This window comes from Patella vulgata, chromosome 3 (genome assembly GCF_932274485.2).
Source record: "Patella vulgata chromosome 3, xgPatVulg1.2, whole genome shotgun sequence".
Lineage (NCBI taxonomy): Eukaryota > Metazoa > Mollusca > Gastropoda > Patellidae > Patella > Patella vulgata.
Window position 1 is genome coordinate 6,654,989 of NC_065881.2, and position 20,261 is coordinate 6,675,249.

Below are 20,261 nucleotides of genomic sequence, written 5' to 3' on the forward strand. Positions count from 1 at the left end.
AAAAATTGAACAATATGTTAGCCCCCAAATGACCCCCCTCTCTCTTTCTCTCTCGGCCACGGTTTTCCATACCATCTGAACCACTAGTGCACTTTTCCCCTACCAGGCTCTCCATACTGCATCTCTGACGGTATCGAGGGGAAATCATTGTCGAAAATCCAGAAGAATTTTCTCGGCAACACCAGGATCGAACACGGGAACTCGCGGTTAGTGAGTCGGGGCATTACTCAATTCTTCCCCTATTGATTTTCAGTAGCCTCTGTATTTTGTGAACCCACAATTTCCAAGGGCATTACTCAATTCTTCATCCCCTATAAATTTCTTAGGCATTTAAAGTAGCTAAGTCTCTAACTCAATATCATCCAACTAAAACATGCATTATGCACGATGTAATCTTGTTAGTATACATAGGGCAAGTGTAGTTATATTATGCACATTACAAATTCAACCTATCTGTACTGTTGAAGGTCGAAGTTGAAGGCCGAGTCCTATATGCAAGACGCATTATAAGCCGATTATGCAAATAATGATTGTTTTATGCAAATGATAAAACAGGATGAGGCATGTGGATCATGGCAACAGGAAAGACCATTCTTTTATTTCATTTTTAAAACCAGGTAATGGTTATTGAAAAATGATCATTAAAACATTAATGGAATGAAATGGGGTTTAACATCCTACTGTTCTGCTCCTATACTGGGCTAATGAAGACGGGCAAACGCCATACAGTGTGCTATGAGGGAAATTTTGCCCTGGCAGAGGCTCTAGAAATGGGGTTTAGATTCTTACTTTTGTGCACCAACCGGGAAAACGAGGCGGGGGGGGGGGCGTAACGCGCACTCGACACAAACTGGGTCATTTCGGGACTAACATATGCTTCAATTTTATTTCAATACTTAGTAAGGATCTTTAGCATTGGGAGGAAAACGGAGGTCCCGGAGAAAACCCACGAGGTTTAACGTCCACTCGACACAAACTAGGCCATTTCGGGACTAACATGGTTTAATTTTATTTCAATAATTCGCTTGCGCGTAGGGGTCTTTAGCAGTGGGAAGAAACCGGAGGACCCGGAGGAAACCCACGAGGTCGGACAGACGACCCTACTCCTTGTCACGTACAACCGGGGATTCGAAACCACGCCAGTTGACTACTTTTTTGAACAAACAGGGTTAATGAAATGAAATGGGGGTTTAACGTCCTACTGTTCTGCTCCTACTGGGCTAATAAAGACGGACATACGCCATTCGATGTGATATGAGGAATGGGTCGAAAAATGTTCGGATGGGACGATATATCAAAGTCCCGTGTACATGTAGGTGTGCACGTAAAAGAACCCTTAGCAGTTAGAATTCGATGTAAATGAAATGAAATGAAATAGGGTTTAACGTCCTACTGTTTTGCTCCGAACGAATTCGATGTAAGAGCAGGTCATATATAGCTAAAAAAATGCCTCAAAGCACACTGTATGGCGTATGCCCGTCTTCATTAAGCCAGTTCGGAGCAGAACAGTAGGACGTTAAACCCCATTTCTTTTTTCCTTAAATATTACGTGATCTCCAGAAATTGAAAATGGATATAAATTCTGACCTTTAGTGATAAAGTCCTCGGGGTATTCCGACTGATGTAATTTTGTTTCTATTGGTGTTGATTCAACTTCAATTTGCGGTTTAACTCCCATTTTTATACTTTCGTTAAATCGCTAAAAACAGTCTATAATAGCCAACAAACTAACAAATCTTTCAATTTGGTCGGAACTGTCTCGGTTAACTTGTCCGACAAGTGTTCACTACAGCTCAATACAACTGAACTATCTGTGATGTCATTGGAAACTGCTGGTTTACGTTTAAATCGCTAAACACAGACTATAGCCGACAAACTAACAAATCTTTCAACTTGGTCGGAACTGTCTCGGTTAACTTGTCCGACAAGTGTTCACTACAGCTCAATACAACTGAACTATCTGTGATGTCATTGGAAACTGCTGGTTAACATTTGTGAGATATGATCACCAGACATGTTTATAACACTATTGTGGTGACGACCTAGCTCTTGGCCTGACAGTCCGACGTCAAATGCTAGCTTTCCACTCTCACGGGTTTTAATCGTGGAGAAATCGTGGTGATTCTATCAGGTTCCCACTATCACGCTTCGTGCAACGATTGGAATCGTGGTTTCAATCGTGGACTGATCGTGGTGATCTAATCAAGTTCCCACTATCACGCTTCGTGCAACGATTGGAATCGTGGTATAGTGGAGTAATCGTGGTGATCCTATCAGGTCTTATCATATATTGAGGTCAGTCGTAGCAATCGTGTTGATCATATCGAAAAGTATCCGAACGAATTTGCACGTACCAGATCGTGGGCTCAATAAGGACATTCCTATCGTAAATTACCCGATTGATTCGAGATCAACAGTCTGATAAAATGTCCGACCCTCTTAGTTCTTACAAAACTGTTCACAATTTGATATTCGAAGCGCAGAACACCAAGATGAAATCTATTATTATTTTTTTTTATTTTATTTATAACAGGGTAGCTTAGAATAAAATCTGATATCACAAATGAGTTTTAAAACTAGATTAGAATTATAAGTTAAAGGCTTTCTTAAACAAAAACGTCTTAAGAAGTGACTTATACATTATGCAAGAGCTAAATCTGCCTATTGCAGGTCTTTCCTTAGGCCTGAAATGTTATCTAAATTATTAATTAGACATTAATTAACTTATCCAGACCATTATCAACTCTCGATGGCATCGCTAGCCTGCGATGTTTATCGGATTAGGTTCCAATTTGCTGTTCGACTTCCATTCGTAATTTAATCATTAAATGGATAATCGAGACTATGTTTTTTTATCCTACAGACTTTAGTAATGATGATCGAGGCTAGGCGGAATTTTTTTTTATCCTACCGACTTTAACAATGATTATCGAGGTTAGGCGGAAAATTCGATCGCTAAAATCTCGGTTCATAGTGGATCTATTTGACTGAAATTTTCAGCAAATCCCCTTTACAGTATCTAGTTTTTAACCAGCTCTTTGTCTAATCTCCCATAATGTATCTTTAAAAGAGAATAAATTGGTGCAGCATCTTAAATTAAAAGGTAAAGAATTCCATAATTTGGGTGCCTGGACGGTACACTGCCAAGTCATTGAAACGCATCTTATTTAGAAATTTATTGATCCATCCGGTCCTCTATTATTTTGGGTTATTCTTTGCAATATTATTATAAGCTTGAATATAAACGTACATATACTGGGTTGATCAAAGAGAGAGAGAGAGAGAGAGGGGGAGAAATGGGGTTTAACGCCCACTCGACACAAACTAGATCATTTCGGAACTAACATATGGTTTAATTCTATTTCAATAATTCGCTTGCGCGTAGGGGTCTTTAGCAGTGGGAGGAAACCGGAGGACCCGGAGAAAACCCACGAGGTTGGACAGGTGACCCGACTCATTGTCACGTACAACCGGGGAATCATCGAAACCACACCAGTTGACTCAGTGACAGACCTTATGATGCAACCAATCCCCCTTTGATCAGTGAATGAAACTCAGAAAGAAAAACATACATATAAGGGATTATAAAATAAGTTAAAAACCAAACCCGGATGAGATAGTGTCCTGTCTGTCAAACCAGTCAAACCGGTCAAAGGAATACAAAATGTGCCAAGGCCATTTATTACATGTTAAAGTAATTGTTGACATTCTTATTTCCGGTTCATCTGTTTGCGAAATATAACCCGACTGGTGCCAGTGGCCTAGTTATGATTTTTCAATGGTGGGGGAAAGAGAGAGAGAGGGGGAGAGAGAGAGAGAGAGAGAGAGAGAGAGAGATGAGGTTCAACATCAAAATGGGGTTTAACATCCACTCGACGTAAACCAGGTCAATGGTGGGGGGGGGGGAGACAGACAGGGAGAGGGGGAGAGAGAGATGGGGTTTAACATCGAAATGGGATTCAACGTCCACTCGAAACAAACCAAGTCATTTCAAGACTAACATATTGTTTAATTTTATTTCAATAATTCGCTTGCGCATAGGGGTCTTTAACAGTGGGAGGAAACCGTAATCGGAAGACCCGGAGAAAGCCCACGAGGTTTGACAGGCGACCATACTCCTTGTCACGTACAGCCGGTGATCGAAACCACGCCAGTTGACTCAATGACAGACCTAATGATACAACGCGTACGCGCTAATCATTCGTCTCCCCCAAACCCAAAGCTGGACTCAAATAAATTAGTCTATCTCCTGCGTTTGATAAAAACAAATATACAATTTTACGGGTTTTTTTTTTATAAAAGTAAAAATTATGCGTTTTTGCTAATATTTGAGAGAGTAGCATATTTGGGTAAAAATCACCCCAAACACACCGTGTTCACTTCCCAAAACTCGTCTAAGGTTTCCGGGATTTACAAAACTGCCTCTCTTGACCTCCATATGCCCCAATGCTCAAAATTTTATCAAAAATGCCCTGTAGGAATGTGTTGGGTGTTGGCTGTACCTTCAGTAGCACGAGGAGGATCACGTGGCTAAGTGGGTAAGACGCTGGCTCGCTAGCCTGGAGGTCGGGTGTTCGATCCCTGCATTGGCCGAGAAAGTTCATCCAGATTTTCCGGCGTGGTTTCCCCTTGTCAGTGATGCAGGACGGAGGGCAGCTGTCTAGTCTTTCGTATGAAACGAAAAACCGCCGAGGTCTCGTGTATATATTAGAATGCACGTAAAAGATCCCCTGGCAGTTGGAATTCGATATAAGAGTAGGCGATAGTGCCGCTGCCCGGGCAAAATTTCCCTCATAGCGCACTATAAGGCGTATGCCCGTCTTCATTAGCCCAGTATAGGAGCAGAACAGTAGGACGTTAAACCCCATTTCATTTCATTTCATTTCAGTAGTACGAGAATTGTATTTGTTGATATATTACCTGCATCATGTGTTTATATATCAATGATAAACCGGGCGGAAAGACGCCCCAAAAATACTTGTTTTTCTTTTAAATCTTAACTAAAGATGCCTTCCCGTGTTTAAAAATTACTATTTAATGATATTTGGATTAAAGGCATCATCAAACTAACCCACCCTGTTAAAACATTTTAATCGCAAGAAAACTACCCTATGATGTTGTTTATTACAGATTTAACCTCCAATACAATAAGAATGATATTATGGACAGGTTGATTGAATTAAATTATTTACCCTTCAATGGTTGAAAATTGGTAAAAACACAAAATTCAAAATGTCCTTGTATTTAAAAAAAAAAGTCACATTCAAGGTCTCTTTTTAAAAATCACTGTCGTGAGAAGAGAGGGCGGGTCTTCTTCTCCCTTTGTCACAAGAATCTATTTTAAGTAGCCTTGGGGGTGGGGGAGGGGTGTAGTCACGCTGGCTAAGTGGGTAAGACGCTGGCCCGTTAGCCTGGAGGTCGGATGTTCGATCCCTGCATCGGCCGAGAAAGTTCGTCCAGATTTTCCGACTTGGTTCCCTCTTGTTAGTGATGCAGGACGAAGTCTACCAGATGGGACGAAAAAACAAGGTCACGTGTACACATGGGCGTGCATGTAAAAGATCCATTGACATTTGAAATTCGATATAAGAGTAGGCCGTAGTGTCGCTGTCCGGGCAAAATTTTCCTCATATCACACTGTATAGCTTGTATTTGCCATTACTCGTTGTCCATTTACGATAAATTCTTGGAATATCCGCTACCCAGTTAGTCAGAGCCTAACATTTTTGTGCTGTGAGCTCCTCCCGATTGGGTGTATTTCGAAGAATTCAGTATTTTTGCTAGTAAGATTGAGCGTCTCTACCTTCCATAATAATATAACAAATATGCCATACTTTCACAGGGATGCATCTTTAAATCCGCAAAAAATAATCCCCCTTTTTCTACAATCAGGAAGTGTTTCAGAAAGTGTAGTATTACTGGGCGAGTAAATGATATTAGAACTTTATATAGAAATAACAAATAAATTGATGACAATATTGTAAACACTGTCAACCATGGGAGGCTTTCACGAGGTTTAATGCACTGTTAAAAATGGATTCAGTTTAAGTTGCAATTTCATATTTTTAAGTTAAATTTTTAAAATTTATTAAAATAAAGCCTTAAAATAGATGGTATCTATAAACAGTCCTACCTTGTTAAAGAATAATCCTATTAATCCTATAATTCACTATTGCCAGTTGAGAAATTGGCAAAAATATCATTTTCATCTTCAAATTCAAACGTTTGAAGATAACTACTCCATGGTGGACAATAGAAAACAAGGGAGGTAATTGGGGGGTAATTGTGTTATTATTTCCGGTGTAAATGAGTTTTAAGTGTGAGAATGCCACCTATGATCGTATAATAGTGAGTTGACAACCTATTGAGCAAAAGACAGAAATAATTATGTTTTGACTTTCTTAGAAAATATGAAATTGTAACTTTAAAGTTATTTGATTTAAAATTTATACAGTAGGATGTATAATTTGAAATGAAATAAAATGAGGTTTAACGTCCTTTTCTGCACCAACCGGGCTAATGAAAACGGCAAGAATAAACTATTAAAGATACATTATGGGAGATTCGGTAACGAGTTGGCAGTTCTCACTATAATAGTTGAAAACTAGATAATGTAAAGGCAATTTGGTGAAAATTTCATTCAAATTGATCTACTATGAACCGAGAACTAAGCGACTGAAATTCCCATAAGCCTCGGTCATCATTACTAAAGTCAGTACGATAAACAGCATAGTCTCGATTATCCATTTAATCGTTTAATCGAGAAGGAAAGTTATGCAGTAAATCGGCTTACAATCCACTAAAGATCGCAGGCTAGCGCTGCCATCTAGAGTTGATTATGGCCTGGATAGGTTAATTAATGTCTAATTAATAATTTAGATAACATTTCAGGCCTAAAGAAAGACCTGAAATAGGCAGATTTAGCTCTTGCATAATGTATGTTTAATAGAGCTGTACCCAACAAGTTTAACTGTGTAAATGATATTAGTGAAGGGGGGAGGGGGGTGCGAATGGTCTGTCATGGTCTGGCGTGGTTTCGATTCCCCGGTTGTACATGGCAAGGAGTAGGATCGTCTGTCCAACCTCAAGGGTTTTCTCCGGGGCCTCCGGTTTCCTGCCACTGCTGGAAACCCCCTACGCGCAAGCGAATTATTGAAACAAAATTGAACAACGTGTTAGTCCCGAAATGACCTAGTTTGTGGACGTTACCCCCACCCACCGGTCCTCCTCCTCTCGTTCTCTCTCTCTCCCCTAGTGACCACTTAACACCCGAATAGGTGTAATTTTAAGGGAGTTTTGGATGAGCTAAACGATACGACTTTTCCACCAATATATGTCATGGGCCCCATGGACCCATGGGGGAAACAACCCCAAACAGTTTCAATTTTACACCGTTACGTGCTGGGTTGCAAAGTGTTTGTGTACGTCATATTTGACGTTAAACTCAGAACACCACAATCCACACAACCTATCTTATTTTTTAGTTTGTTTTGCACTTAGGGTTGTTTTATAATTAATAACGCTGTAAAATGGCAGATTTAATTACATCGGAAGCTGTACAAGGATCGTTGACAATAAAAACGACGGGAAGTGCTAGAATTAGTGATTATTGTGAGATGATAGCATATGAAATGTCGTCAACAAGTCAAAACAAAATGGCTGGTGACAAACGTTGTTAATACTGTAATAGTAGTAAGAAATTTTATTTTAATCCCTTCAAGTGCTTGTGTGCATAATGTATGTTTAAACCTGCCTATTGCAGGTCTTTCTTTAGGCCTGAAATGTTATCTAAAATATTAATTAGACATTAATTAACTTATCCAGACCATAATCAACTCTAGATAGCATCGCTAGCCTGCGATCTTAAGTGGATTGTGATCCGATTTACTGCATAACTTTCCTTCTCGATTAAACGATTAAATGGATAATCGAGACTATGCTGTTTAACGTACTGACTTTAATAATGATGACCGAGGCTAGGCAGAAACTTTATTCGCTTAGTTCTCAGTTCATAGTGGATCAATTTGAATGCAATTTTCAGCAAATTGCCTTTACGTTATCTAATTTTTAATTATTATAGTGAGAACTGCCAACTCGTTATCTAATCTCCCATACTGTATCTTTAATTATTCTTAATTCAGGTGACATTTAGAAATGAATAACCTAATTTGTAAGTTTATATGTATTGATTGTACATCAATATTTATATTTATTTTGTATATTCATAAATTTGTCATGGAACAGTGCCTAGTCGTTTGGATGGGACAAAAAACCGAGAACCCATGACAATCCGGGAAACATTTCCCGTGATAGTTGGAATTCGAAATAATAGTAGGTCGTAGAGCCGCTGTCCGGACAAAATGTCCGCCACAGCACACTGTATTGCCTATGTCCATCTTCATTATCCCAATCGGTGCAGAACAGTCGGACGGACGTTAAACCCCATTTTATTTATAAAGATGTCTAACTGATGAACCTGAGTTCAATTTGAATCAAGCCGGGCTGAAGTCCATGTTTCATAATAATGAGAAAGCATAAATTTTACATCCTTGTAATTTACAAAAAAACACCTGTATTGACATGTGATGCCTCATTCACCTTCAAGATGTAAACTTAGTTTATACAATGGTATACATTAAAGTAGTTTAAATGTAACACCCGGATGTCGTGTATGAAGATGGGAGAGAGAGAGAGAGAGAGAGAGAGAGAGAGAGAGAAGGGGTTTAACGTCCACTCGACACAAACCAGATCATTTCGGGACTAACGTATTGTTTAATTTTACTTCAATAATTCGCTTGCACGTCTTTAGTAGTAGGGTTGGGGCAGGCGACTCTACTTCTTGTCACGTACAACTCGTGGAATCGAAACCATGCCATCTGACTCAATGACAGACCGTATGATACAGCGCGCACACGCTAACCATTCGGCCGCCCACCTCCGCATGAAGATTATGAGGAATTGCAACATATTTCCCGACCGAGCGTGTGTAAATTGGCTTATTATTTTTAACGGTGTAGAATCTGTGACGAGATGCGAAGCTACCACAATGCACAGACCTCGCATCAGCGCCGAAAGTTGCATGATGAATCATTTCATGGGGTTCATATAGTGTGCACTCCGCAAACATTCTAAGGCCTGTCTACATCGGCTAAATCTATTTGTTAAGGCCAGCTCCATTTTTGTCAAGGTCGCTGAGATGTAAATAAGGTTAGAGCACGTGATTGTTGGCGAGATTTTAGGTCAGGGTTAGAGTAAGCATTGAGGCTAGGTCCTGGGTTAGGATTAGCGCTAGGCCTATTTACATCTCATGACCTATGACGAGAAATTGAGAGAGAGAGAAAGAGAGAGAGAGAGAGAGAGAGAGAGAGAGAGAGAGAGAGAGAGAGAAGGGGTTTATTGTCCACTCGACACAAACTAGTTCATTTCGGGACTAACACATGGTTCAATTTTATTTCAATAATTCGCTTGCGCGTAGGGGTCTTTAGCAGTGGGAGGAAACCGGAGGACCTGGAGAAAACCCACGAGGTTGGACAGGCAACCCTACTCCTTGTCACGTACAAATCGAAACCCCGCCAATTGACTCAATGACAGACCGCATAATACAGCGCGCACGTACTAACCATTCGACCATCCAACTCCCAACAAAAATTGAGCTGGCCTTATCATATAGCAATAACCCTACATCAGTTAATTTCCATGACCTCTCATTTTCTATTCATCAGGTGATGTATATGATAAATAAAATCATTAATACTGGTTTATTTTGTCTGGATTTGTTGGGGTTTTTTTTTAATCCAGAATGTCACAGCTGTAGTTCTGTCCTAGTTAGTTTATTACTCATAGTCATACACCCTGTCAGCTTCATACATATAACGATCAAAATGACAACTGTTTGTAAAATTGATAACGGAAAGTTGATAGTTTTTTAATAACACGCAGCACGATGACACTTAACCTACCTAAAACTGCAAGAAAATGTAAAATTATGATGTTTTAATATTTAGGCAGGGTATGCACACGCTCTCTGAAACATCAGTATTAAATTAATATGGGTTCTAATAAATATGGGGTTTTCCCTCGATGGCGACACCGTCATGTTAAACCTAAAGATACATTATTTAAGAGCTAAATCTGCCTATTGCAAGTCTTTCTTTAGGCCCGAAATGTTATCTAAATTATTAATTAGACCTTAATTAACTTATCCAGACCATAATCAATTCTCGATGCCATCGCTAGCCTGTGATATTTTGCGGATTGGAATACATTTTTTTTAAATAATTAAACGTAAAATTGGATAATCGAGACTTTGTTTTTATCGTACCGATAAATTCAATCGCTAATAGACCTCTTTATTTACCAATCTGATTAAAACACAGATCCTATTTCGTTTCGTTTTTTTATAGTTCAAAATTTCGCTTTACTTGCCTTTACTACACTAAGATCTGGAAGAGTTATTCTATAACCTGCGTTCTGGATGGCGGGACGGATTAGCCAATGAAACCATCTGTTACGGCGATACCTATTTCTGGTCCAAACTTCCCACATAACTTCGTTCAGAATAAAGTAATTTGACTGAAATTTTCAATATTTTCTTTTTTACCATCTATTTTTGAAATATTATAGCAAGAATGACCAACTCTTTATTAAACCCTTAATTAATTTCTTTATTGTATTTTTCTATGTTAGATATATATACTAATGGTATTGAAACGTCTAAATGATATGGAGATGAATTCATATATAAGTTTCGGCTTGTGTTCAAATCCATTTTATTAGTATTCTATTATACTTATGTCGTACTCGAAATAAAAAATTGTTTAAATCAAACTTGAACCCGTTTACTTTGAATTATGTTCGTAAATATGGCGTTGTTAGCAGCAAATCATATCGAACCAATACAAAATGCCATTATCTTTCTCGGTTTTAATTAACATTTCATTATGTCTAACTCTAATCTAATTACACAGTGGAGTATGGTCGTAATTAAATTATATATAGAGAAAAATGGGGTTTAACGTCCACTCAACACAGACTATATCATGTCGGGACTAACATATTCTATTTCATTATGTCTAACTCTAATCTAATTACACAGTGAAGTATGGTCGTAATGAAATTATATACAGAGAGAAAAAATGGGGTTTAAAGTCCACTCGGCACAAAATATGTCATGTCGGGAATTATTCTATTTCATTTCAACACTTTGCTTGCGCGTAGACGTATTCAGCTGTGGGAGGAAACTGGAGAACCAGGAGAAAACCCACGACGTTGGAAAGGAGACATTACCCGAACTTAATCACAGGTCTACATCTTAGCCTTAGACCATCCAATCCCCGCTACACGGAAATCTAATCCTTCTCGGTTTCAAATACTATTTCATTATGTCTAACTATAATCTAATTTACACACGTAGATTCTCATGTATTCCCCATAAAAAAATCCCTACGCCGTGTGGTTTCGATTTCCTGGTTGTACGTGACAAGGGAGTAAGGGCGCCTAGTCCAACCTCGTGGGTTTTTCCGGATCCTCTAGTTTCCTCCCACTGCTAAAGATCCCTACGCGCAAGCGAATTATTGAAATAAAATTGAACCACATGTTTGTCCCGAAATGAACTAGTTTGTGTCGAGTGGATGTTAAACCCTATTTCTCTCCCTCTCCCCCTGTCCCCTCTTTCTCTATAACCGATATAATGGTTAAAACATTTATTATTAAAACTTACCTGTTGTCTGCTCGATGTGAGTCCTCGCCATTTTTACATTAATGAAGGTTTGTTGGACTTTTTCCAATTTTTTCTTTGCATGAACTAAATCGAACTGTATTGAACGAATTGATAGAGTCATTTACAGTGCGGTCATCCCAATGTCAGGTAATGTGAAGGTTTACAAACTGATTGGTCGATATATGAAGAGCATATTAAAGGTACGTTATGGGAGATTAGATAAAAAGCTGGCAGTTCTCACTATAATAGTTAAAAACTAGATGATGTAAAGGGAATATGCTGAAAATTGCTTCACGCCAAGCCGAGAAAACATTATTTTGAAAATCACCGTAGCCTCGATTGTAATTTATATAACAATTAAGGCCTAAAGAAAGACCTACAATAGGCAGATTTAGCTCTTGCATAATGCATGTTTAATGATTGCAAACAAAAACATTATTGTTGTCTTTGGTTTGTCAGACAACCCCGAATATATTATACAATCTACCGCATAGTTGTCCGCGCCACCAATAAAGAAATAGTTATCTTGATACTGGTTAAAGTAGCTAAGTCTCTAACTCAATATCATCAAAAATCTTCGACATTGAAAACACAATTTATTTGTCGCTTTAAATCAACATTGATGTTGTGATCTTACCGGGAAAAATTAACCTTCTGATATCTAATATTTAAGACAAAATAAACATTTTACCATTGGTACACGAATCGTGTACCATAATGCGTTTCAGAGCTATTTGTAATAAAAGACTCGAAAAACGAGGCGAGGCATATTCCACAGGTCATGTCAAACGGTGACGCTTTATTCTTATCTGAAGAGCATGCCCAATAAATTCTATCGGCGTAGACTGGAAAAACCAGGCGCTAGAGATTGAAATTCGTTTGAGAATACTGGCGTATTTCGCCGAACCTAACTGATTAGAAATTACAGTAAAAACAGAAACGATTGAATGTAAATCAATTTATATACATTCATATTACATTATTGTATGCGTTGTGACCTATTTGTGTCAATTTCTAGGTCCCAAATATTAGCGACTTAGCTCCTTTAATATGATACAAACTACTAAGGAACAGGCGAGGCCTATATTATCCTTACCTATGTGTCATAGCGTCAATTGGTGGGATTTCGATTCCCCGCTTGTACGTGACACGGAGTGGGGTTCCCTGTCCAACCTCGTGGGTTTTTCTCCGGGTCCTCCGATTTTCTCTGCTACAGACCCCTATACGCTACGGACCCCGTTTTTGTCGAATGGACGCCCTCCTCTCTCTCTCTCTCTCTCTCTCTCTCTCTCTCTCTCTCTCAAACAATGTATATAACCAATGCATACAAACATACAGAGGTATGAATAATTTTTAAAAAATGAAATGAACAAAATGGCTATGCACATATTGAGAGTTTCGGGATTGCCAAATGCATGCATGGTCATTAATGTAACTTTCATCCAACCAACGTTTCATCAAGTTTTAGAAAAGTTCATATATAAGTGTGTCCCATATACAAGTTTAAAACAGAAACGCCAAAAACAGTCATTAAACTGTCATATACGTGAACATATTTGAGCTATGCAAATATTTGAGCTATGCAATAAATCTGAATGTGACCGAATGACAGGACTGTTTAAAAAGATAAACAAATAAGGAACGTTCTGCCGTATTAAAACTAATGATATCGCATGTCAGAAAGACATCTTGCATAAAAAAAAAAAGAACTTCTAATTACGATATCTAAAAATCAATTTGAATGATGTGCCCGAAAAGCCATTATTTGTTTACTGCAATAGTAATGAAGGTAACGCATTGAACATTTTCAGGTATCTTGTTATATACTATTCAAAAAAAGTAGGGGATATTTGAATTTGGGGGCATAATACTAAAATATGCAAATGACTACGAAAAAAGTCACTATAGAACCTAACAGAAGAAACATTTCCAGTTACATGTGACGCCCAAACGCACCAATAGCTACCGCATGGAATGCAGGTGATGCTTGGGATCATCATGGGGGTCCAACCCAAGATTTGCACGACTCTGACTTTGAATGTTACAGTCATTGTGGCATTGAATTCCAGGGTGGAAACATCAGTTTAATTGTTTTAGTGACCAGAAAACAAATTTTGATATGCGTCGGCTTACCCAAAATGAAAGGTTACGTGCCCTTGGCATGCTACAGATCGGCACAACACAGGCGGTTGTGGCGCGGACGATGAATGTTTCTCAGTCTGTCATAAGCAGGCTATGGTCCAGATACCGTGATACACAATCTGTACAGGACAGACCACGCTCAGGTCGACCAAGGGCGACAACTCAAGCCCAGGATCAATTTATCCGTACCTTGGCCTTGAGAAATCGTGTCATCACAGCAAATCAGATCAGCGCTCGTCTTCAAACAGACACTGGTGTGAGAGTGAGTGGCCAGACGATTCGGAATCGACTGCATAGGGGTCACCTTCGCGCCCGACGTCCTCGCGTGATCCCTTGTTTGAGAGATCATCACATTCAGGCAAGACGTCGTTGGTGTAGGGATCGTCAACACTGGGATAATCGACGCTGGAGCAATGTGATGTTTTCAGATGAGTCAAGGTTCACTGTTGATTTTTTGGACAGACGTAGGAGGGTGTGGCGTCGTCGAAACGAGCGCTTCCAAGACGTTAACGTCATCAGACATGATCGATTTGGGGGTGGTTCTGTTATGGTGTGGGGAGGCATCACTGTTGCTGGAAGAACGGCTTTACATGTTGTTGCAGGGCGTGTTACAGGCCAGTACTACCGGGACAACATCTTGGCAGTCCATGTTGTGCCGTTCGCACGACGTCATGGCCGCCGTTTCATCTTCCAGGATGACAACGCAAGATGTCACAGGGCCAGGATCGTTACAGGTTACCTCCAACAACAGAACATCACCACATTACTTTGGCCAGCACTGAGTCCCGACCTCTCCCCCATCGAGCATGTCTGGGACATGCTTGGACAGAGGTTACGTCAACGTCAACAACGTCCTGCCAATGTCCAAGAACTTGCTGCTGCGTTGCAACAGGAATGGGACAATCTGGACCAAAATGACCTTAGACGTCTCATTAGGAGTATGCCACGTCGGATCAATGCTTGTTTGGCAAACAGAGGAGGATTTACCCGTTACTGACTTGGTTGTGATGCTGTGGTAACTTTGCTGTTTGACCCCGGGTATCATTTTACCCTTATAATGGTCAGTCTGTGCCTTACTTAGTCTAACGATCATTTGGAATAAATCGATGAATGTGAACTTCATTTCATTTTGTCATTTGTTTCTTCGTCAGTTTCATTAGGTGACTTTGATAACACTTAAAAATCAAATATCCCCTACTTTTTTTGAATAGTATATATTCCACTAAATGGTTCATGCGTCCCAAGGGAGTTGGTTGGTCGAATGGTTAGCGCGTGCGCTTTTTATCATACTTTCCGTCATTGAGTCAACTGGCGTGGTTTCGAATCCCCGGTTGTACGTGACAAGGAGTAGGGTCGCCTGTGCAACCTCGTGCGTTTTCTCCAGGTCCCCTGGTTTCCTCCCATTGCTAAAGACCCCTACGCGCATGCGAATTATTAAAATAAAATTGAACCATGTTAGTCCCAAAATGACCTAGTTTGTGTCGAGTGGACGTTACTCTCTCTCTCTCTCTCTCTCTCTCTCTTTCTTTCTTTCTTTGCATCCCCATAATATTATAGCGCTTAATTAATTACGCTATACGTTGTCATTAAAGCGCCCTTTACGCTCCATGTGATATATGGATCTTATAATTCTACGATATAAATAAATAATAACCTGATGGATAAACATAGTTAGCAGGAACAATGCGCACTGTGAAAGAGTTTCGCTCTATTTCTTCCAGATAGAGTTATTTATCGTCTGTTGTTTTGTATAGAGATTTCAAACAGAAAATAAAATGAAATGGGGTTTAACGTCCTACTATTCCGTCCCGAATGGGCTAATGAAGACGGGCATATGCTGTGTTGCTATAAGGGAAATTTTACCCGGACAGCGGCGCTACGGTCTACACTTGTATTGAATTCCAACTGCCAGGGAATCTTTTTTGTGCACGCCAATGTGTACAAGGGACCTCGATTTTTCGTCCCATCCGATGGACTTCCTCGGTCAACCGCGGGATCGAACCCGCGACCCCCTAGCTAGCGAGCCAGCGTCTTACTTACTTACTTAACCCCCGTGGCTCCATTTTCCAATAGAGGGGGTGAAGAACATTGAATTACAGCGAAACCTCTCTTTGCTGTTGCAAACAGTGTGCACAGACGTTTTATTTATTCTTTCGTTGTGTCTTTCCACTTTCTATTGTCAATTCACTGAATTCAGGTATGTGTGATTTGCCGTTGTCAACCGTGTCAAAACCAAAACGTAAACAGAGAGCGAGAGAGAGAGAGAGAGAGATGCGGTTTAACGTCCACTCAACACAAACTATGTCATTTCAGGACTAACACATGATTCAATTTTATTTCAACAATTCGCTTGCGCGTAGGGGTCTTTAGCAGTGGGAGGAAACCGGAGGACCCGGAGAAAACCAACAAGGTTGGGCTGGCGACCCTACTCCTTATCACATACAACCAGGGAATCGAAACCACGCCAGTTGACTCAATGACAGACCTTAAGTTACAGCGCGCACGGGCTAACCATTCGGCCATCCAACCCCCCAAACGTAAACAGTGATAGGAAGTGTGTGAATATAAACAGAACCGTCGGAAACGGGAATTTCTTCAGCTCCCCAACAATTTGCATAATATTTGTGTTTATTAGTGTAAAATTTGCCTTGGGGACAGTCCCCAAGGGACTACATAGTCGTTAGATTAAAGCTCCGAATATTAATGTCGTTTGGACGGGCGTGACAATGGAGTTTGGCTCATTTTGTTTTGTAATTTGTTTGGGCTACCATTTGAAGCTTTGCCCCGTCAGTTGTGTTTCCGACTTGTACTTTTCGGATTCCAAATGCCATGTGCACACGGGTAAATCTCGTATTTTCGTCCCATCCGATCGATTAGGTAATCTACACTTTACTTGTCAGCCCCGCGGGCGCCAGCCTTGGCACGTGTGAACGAGACTTGAATAATCCCGGATATGAAACATTCGTGTCGAAATGCCAGAGGCCTACCTATCGACTACTACAACGACCCGCTTTAAGCTTAATAAGGACTAACCCTGTTTACCAAATAAACGTCTTGAATAAGGGTAATCCCCTGCTTTCTGCTCTAGTAATCATTTTATTCATATCAGTAGGATAATGTGTTTCAATTATATAATTATATTACCATACTATTTACATATGCATAAGGATGCCTGTGTAATTGGGGTATATTCAGAATACAGGATAGGTTGCCAACCCACAAAGTTCTTCTCATTTTGTAGAGAGAGAGAGAGTGAGAGAGAGAGAGAGAGAGAGAGAGAGAGATGGGGTTTAACGTCCACTCGACACAAACTAGGTCATTTCGGGACTTACATATGGTTTAATTTTATTTCAATAATTCGCTTGCGCGTAGGGGTCTTTGGCAGTGGGGGGAAACCGGAGGACCCGGAGAAAACCCACGAGGTTGAACAGGCGATCCTATTTCGTTTCGTTTTTTATATTTCAAAATTTCGTTTTACTTGTCTTTACTACACTAGGGTCTGGAAGAGTTATTATATTACTGGAGTTTTGGTCGACGTGGGGGATAAGCCAATGAAACAGTCTGTTACGGCGATTTCTTGGCGTGCCATACACGGAACTATGTGTAAACCACTAGAAAAGTCAATGCTAATTGATTAATCAATGTCTGACGTTATGGGGTCAAAAGCCGCTCCTACGACCTCTGACCCGACCTACCACTACAACCGGTTAGATCTTCATGTAGTGTAAGTCATCGAAAGTATAAAAAAAACGAAACGAAATATAGATCGGCATTTTAATCAGATTGAGTTTTTCCTAGCGCTAACATTTATTATACAAAACATGTACCGGTAATAAAAAGATAATTTTTAGCTGTTTAATTTTATCGCCGAATGAACAAAACCAAGTCGTAGGCTATAAATCTGATGAGAGCTTGAGCTTGCATGGAGCCCCTGGCTGAAAATGTCACGGGGCTCTTGCATCAACGGCGAAAAAGAGGCAGATTCTGCTCATTGTTCATCACACTCACACAAACATGTCAATATGGTAGATAAATAAATAGATTTATTTGCCACAACATAATAATTGACATATTTATTTATAGTACCGTGTGTTTTTTAGAACTAATTTGGGGGCTCCTTTCAATATTGGGGGCCCTTTTCTGCAGCCCAGCCTACCCACCCCCGGCTTTAATACGGGCCTGCAACATAGCATATTAAAAGGACGGATATATTCATGTTGGGACCTTGAAACATATTCCTTTCATTTCCTTTCTACAACAATCTATATTATAAATTTATAATACATTGTATATTAATGGCTTGGTGACAACAAATCTATAATCACGACAATAATATCTCCAGTTATTAAATTGAGAATACTGCCTCGTAAAAACTAATACTTGATAATAACAGGGAAAACTTCTTCAAACCAAACTGGCGTTTTTGGTTTTCAAAAATCAAAACCAGAAGTTGTCACACCAACCAACATACACGTGACGTTTTTGGGTTTGTTTGTTTTTTTTTTGGGGGGGGGGGGGTCAAAATAAAAGAGAGCAGTCCTGATTTAGTTTTCTATAAAAAAAATATTTTTATACAAAGGTGCCCCATAAAGCATTTGACCTCTTCAGTGAACTCGCCATGAAACACGCGTAGGGGTCTTTAGCAGTGGGAGGAAACTGGAGGACCCGGAGAAAACCCACGAGGTTGGAAGGCGACCCTACTCCTTGTCACGCACAACCGGGGATTCGAAACCACGCCAGTTGACTCAATGACAGGCTAACCACTCGGCCATCCAACCCCCCTTTTGCTGAAAGGCCTTAACAGAATTTTAGCACAGTGTCCCTTTAATCCATCCGTACATCGCCATAAGGGCTCTATATAGAAATGTTAAAAAAAATAAAATCGAGAAATTAGTCATTGTATCCAATAATAGGCAGGATGATATATTATGCGATATCACGTTAATGTCATTATTAAAATGAAAGATTCAACTTTCTTCTAATTTCGGAAGCTATCAACTTCTTTCAAAAATCAATATAATTTTTTCAGGTTCTTATTAGAAGAATACATGCCAAAAAGTTATTATTTATGATATAATCAATGTTATAGTCGTGCTATATTACACGTATTCCCTCGGTTCGTTATAGCCAAATGAAACAGAGAGAGAGAGAGAGAGAGAGATAGAGAGAGGGAGGGAGGGAGGGGGGGGGGTCAACGTCCACTAGATATAAACTAAATCAAACATTTATTAACTTTTGAAACGTAATTGAATGCTTAGCACGTGCGCGCTGTATCATAAAGTCTGCCACTGAGTCAACTGGTGGGTTTCGATGATTCCCCGGTTGTACGTGTGACAAGGAGTAGGGTCGCCTGTCCAACCTCGTGGGTTTTCTCCGGGTCCTCCGGTTTTCTCCCACTGCTAAAGAACCATATGTTAGTCCCGAAATGACCTAGTTTGTGTCGAGTGGACGTTAAACCCCATCTCTCTCTCTCTCTCTCTCTCTCTCTCTCTTGCTTCTAAGGCCTTTTTATGAGCACGTTTTGTAGTCATTTGACTACAAAAGAATTTCTGGCCGATAACTCCCTTAATTTCCAATTATACGGGCCCCAAACTGTACTGTACATAGCTTAACATATAATAAACCAATTCCCACTGAAATAAAGGTGAAACTTTACCGCATAATTATATGATGTGAATAAAGTTAACTGCTATGCGAAATTTCTGTTCATTTTAATATGGCCACCGAACCAGAATCACGTGATTTCAGGTCACACGAAAATACAGAAAAACTGTTCGGTAAGATAAGATTAAGATTTTAATATTCAAGTCTTCACTATTTGTAACATAATTACATATTTTCATGCAAACTGTGATGATATGTGTTGAAAATTTTGCAATTTTACTTGCGCAAAGCCTCGAATAGTGTATTCATTGTAGCAGTAAATAAGAATTATCACCGCTACAAATATTGCAGCTAGTCGTCACTAAGTCAATTATCATGAATGACATTTTAATTAGTTTATTTTTTTCACGTGATTCTGAACCATTATTCACGCATTACGTCACGGAGGGCATTAATTAAAAAACTGTATATGAATTTTTTTAATAAAAAGTTTGAACCTACCTCGTTGTTGGTCTTGATAATACATCTACAGAATGATTACCCAGTACGGATTAATTTGACAGGAATAAGATTACTTTCATAAAAACCAATACTAATCTCTTTACTCACGCATCTATTTCCAGTACGAATTACACTAAAGCTGGCACTTTATCTCAGAACTATTTTTTAAAGCGGAGCCTGCCACTGGAATTATGAATCGTGACAATGGTGTTATTATGATCTCTGCGGTGACTACATCAAACTGATCTACTTGGCGGTTATATGCGACTTAAGATGGAGTTCCTGTCGTAAGAGA

The 20,261-nt window shown here is 39.6% G+C and overlaps 1 protein-coding gene across 2 annotated transcripts in view; it reads right to left on the reverse strand.

Moving 5' to 3' along the window:
• LOC126815934 (protein phosphatase 1 regulatory subunit 3B) overlaps positions 1 to 20,261 on the reverse strand; it is a 60,336-nt gene that overhangs the window by 23,969 nt on the left and 16,106 nt on the right. The window contains exon 1 of one of the 2 annotated variants that reach the window (XM_050542056.2): positions 11,720 to 11,827. The exons of the other annotated variant lie outside the window; for it this stretch is intronic. Coding sequence (XP_050398013.2) covers positions 11,720 to 11,750 — 31 coding nt within the window. The 5' untranslated portion in view covers positions 11,751 to 11,827. Of the gene's footprint in view, positions 1 to 11,719; positions 11,828 to 20,261 lie in introns of those variants that run through there. 2 annotated transcript variants of the gene reach the window in all.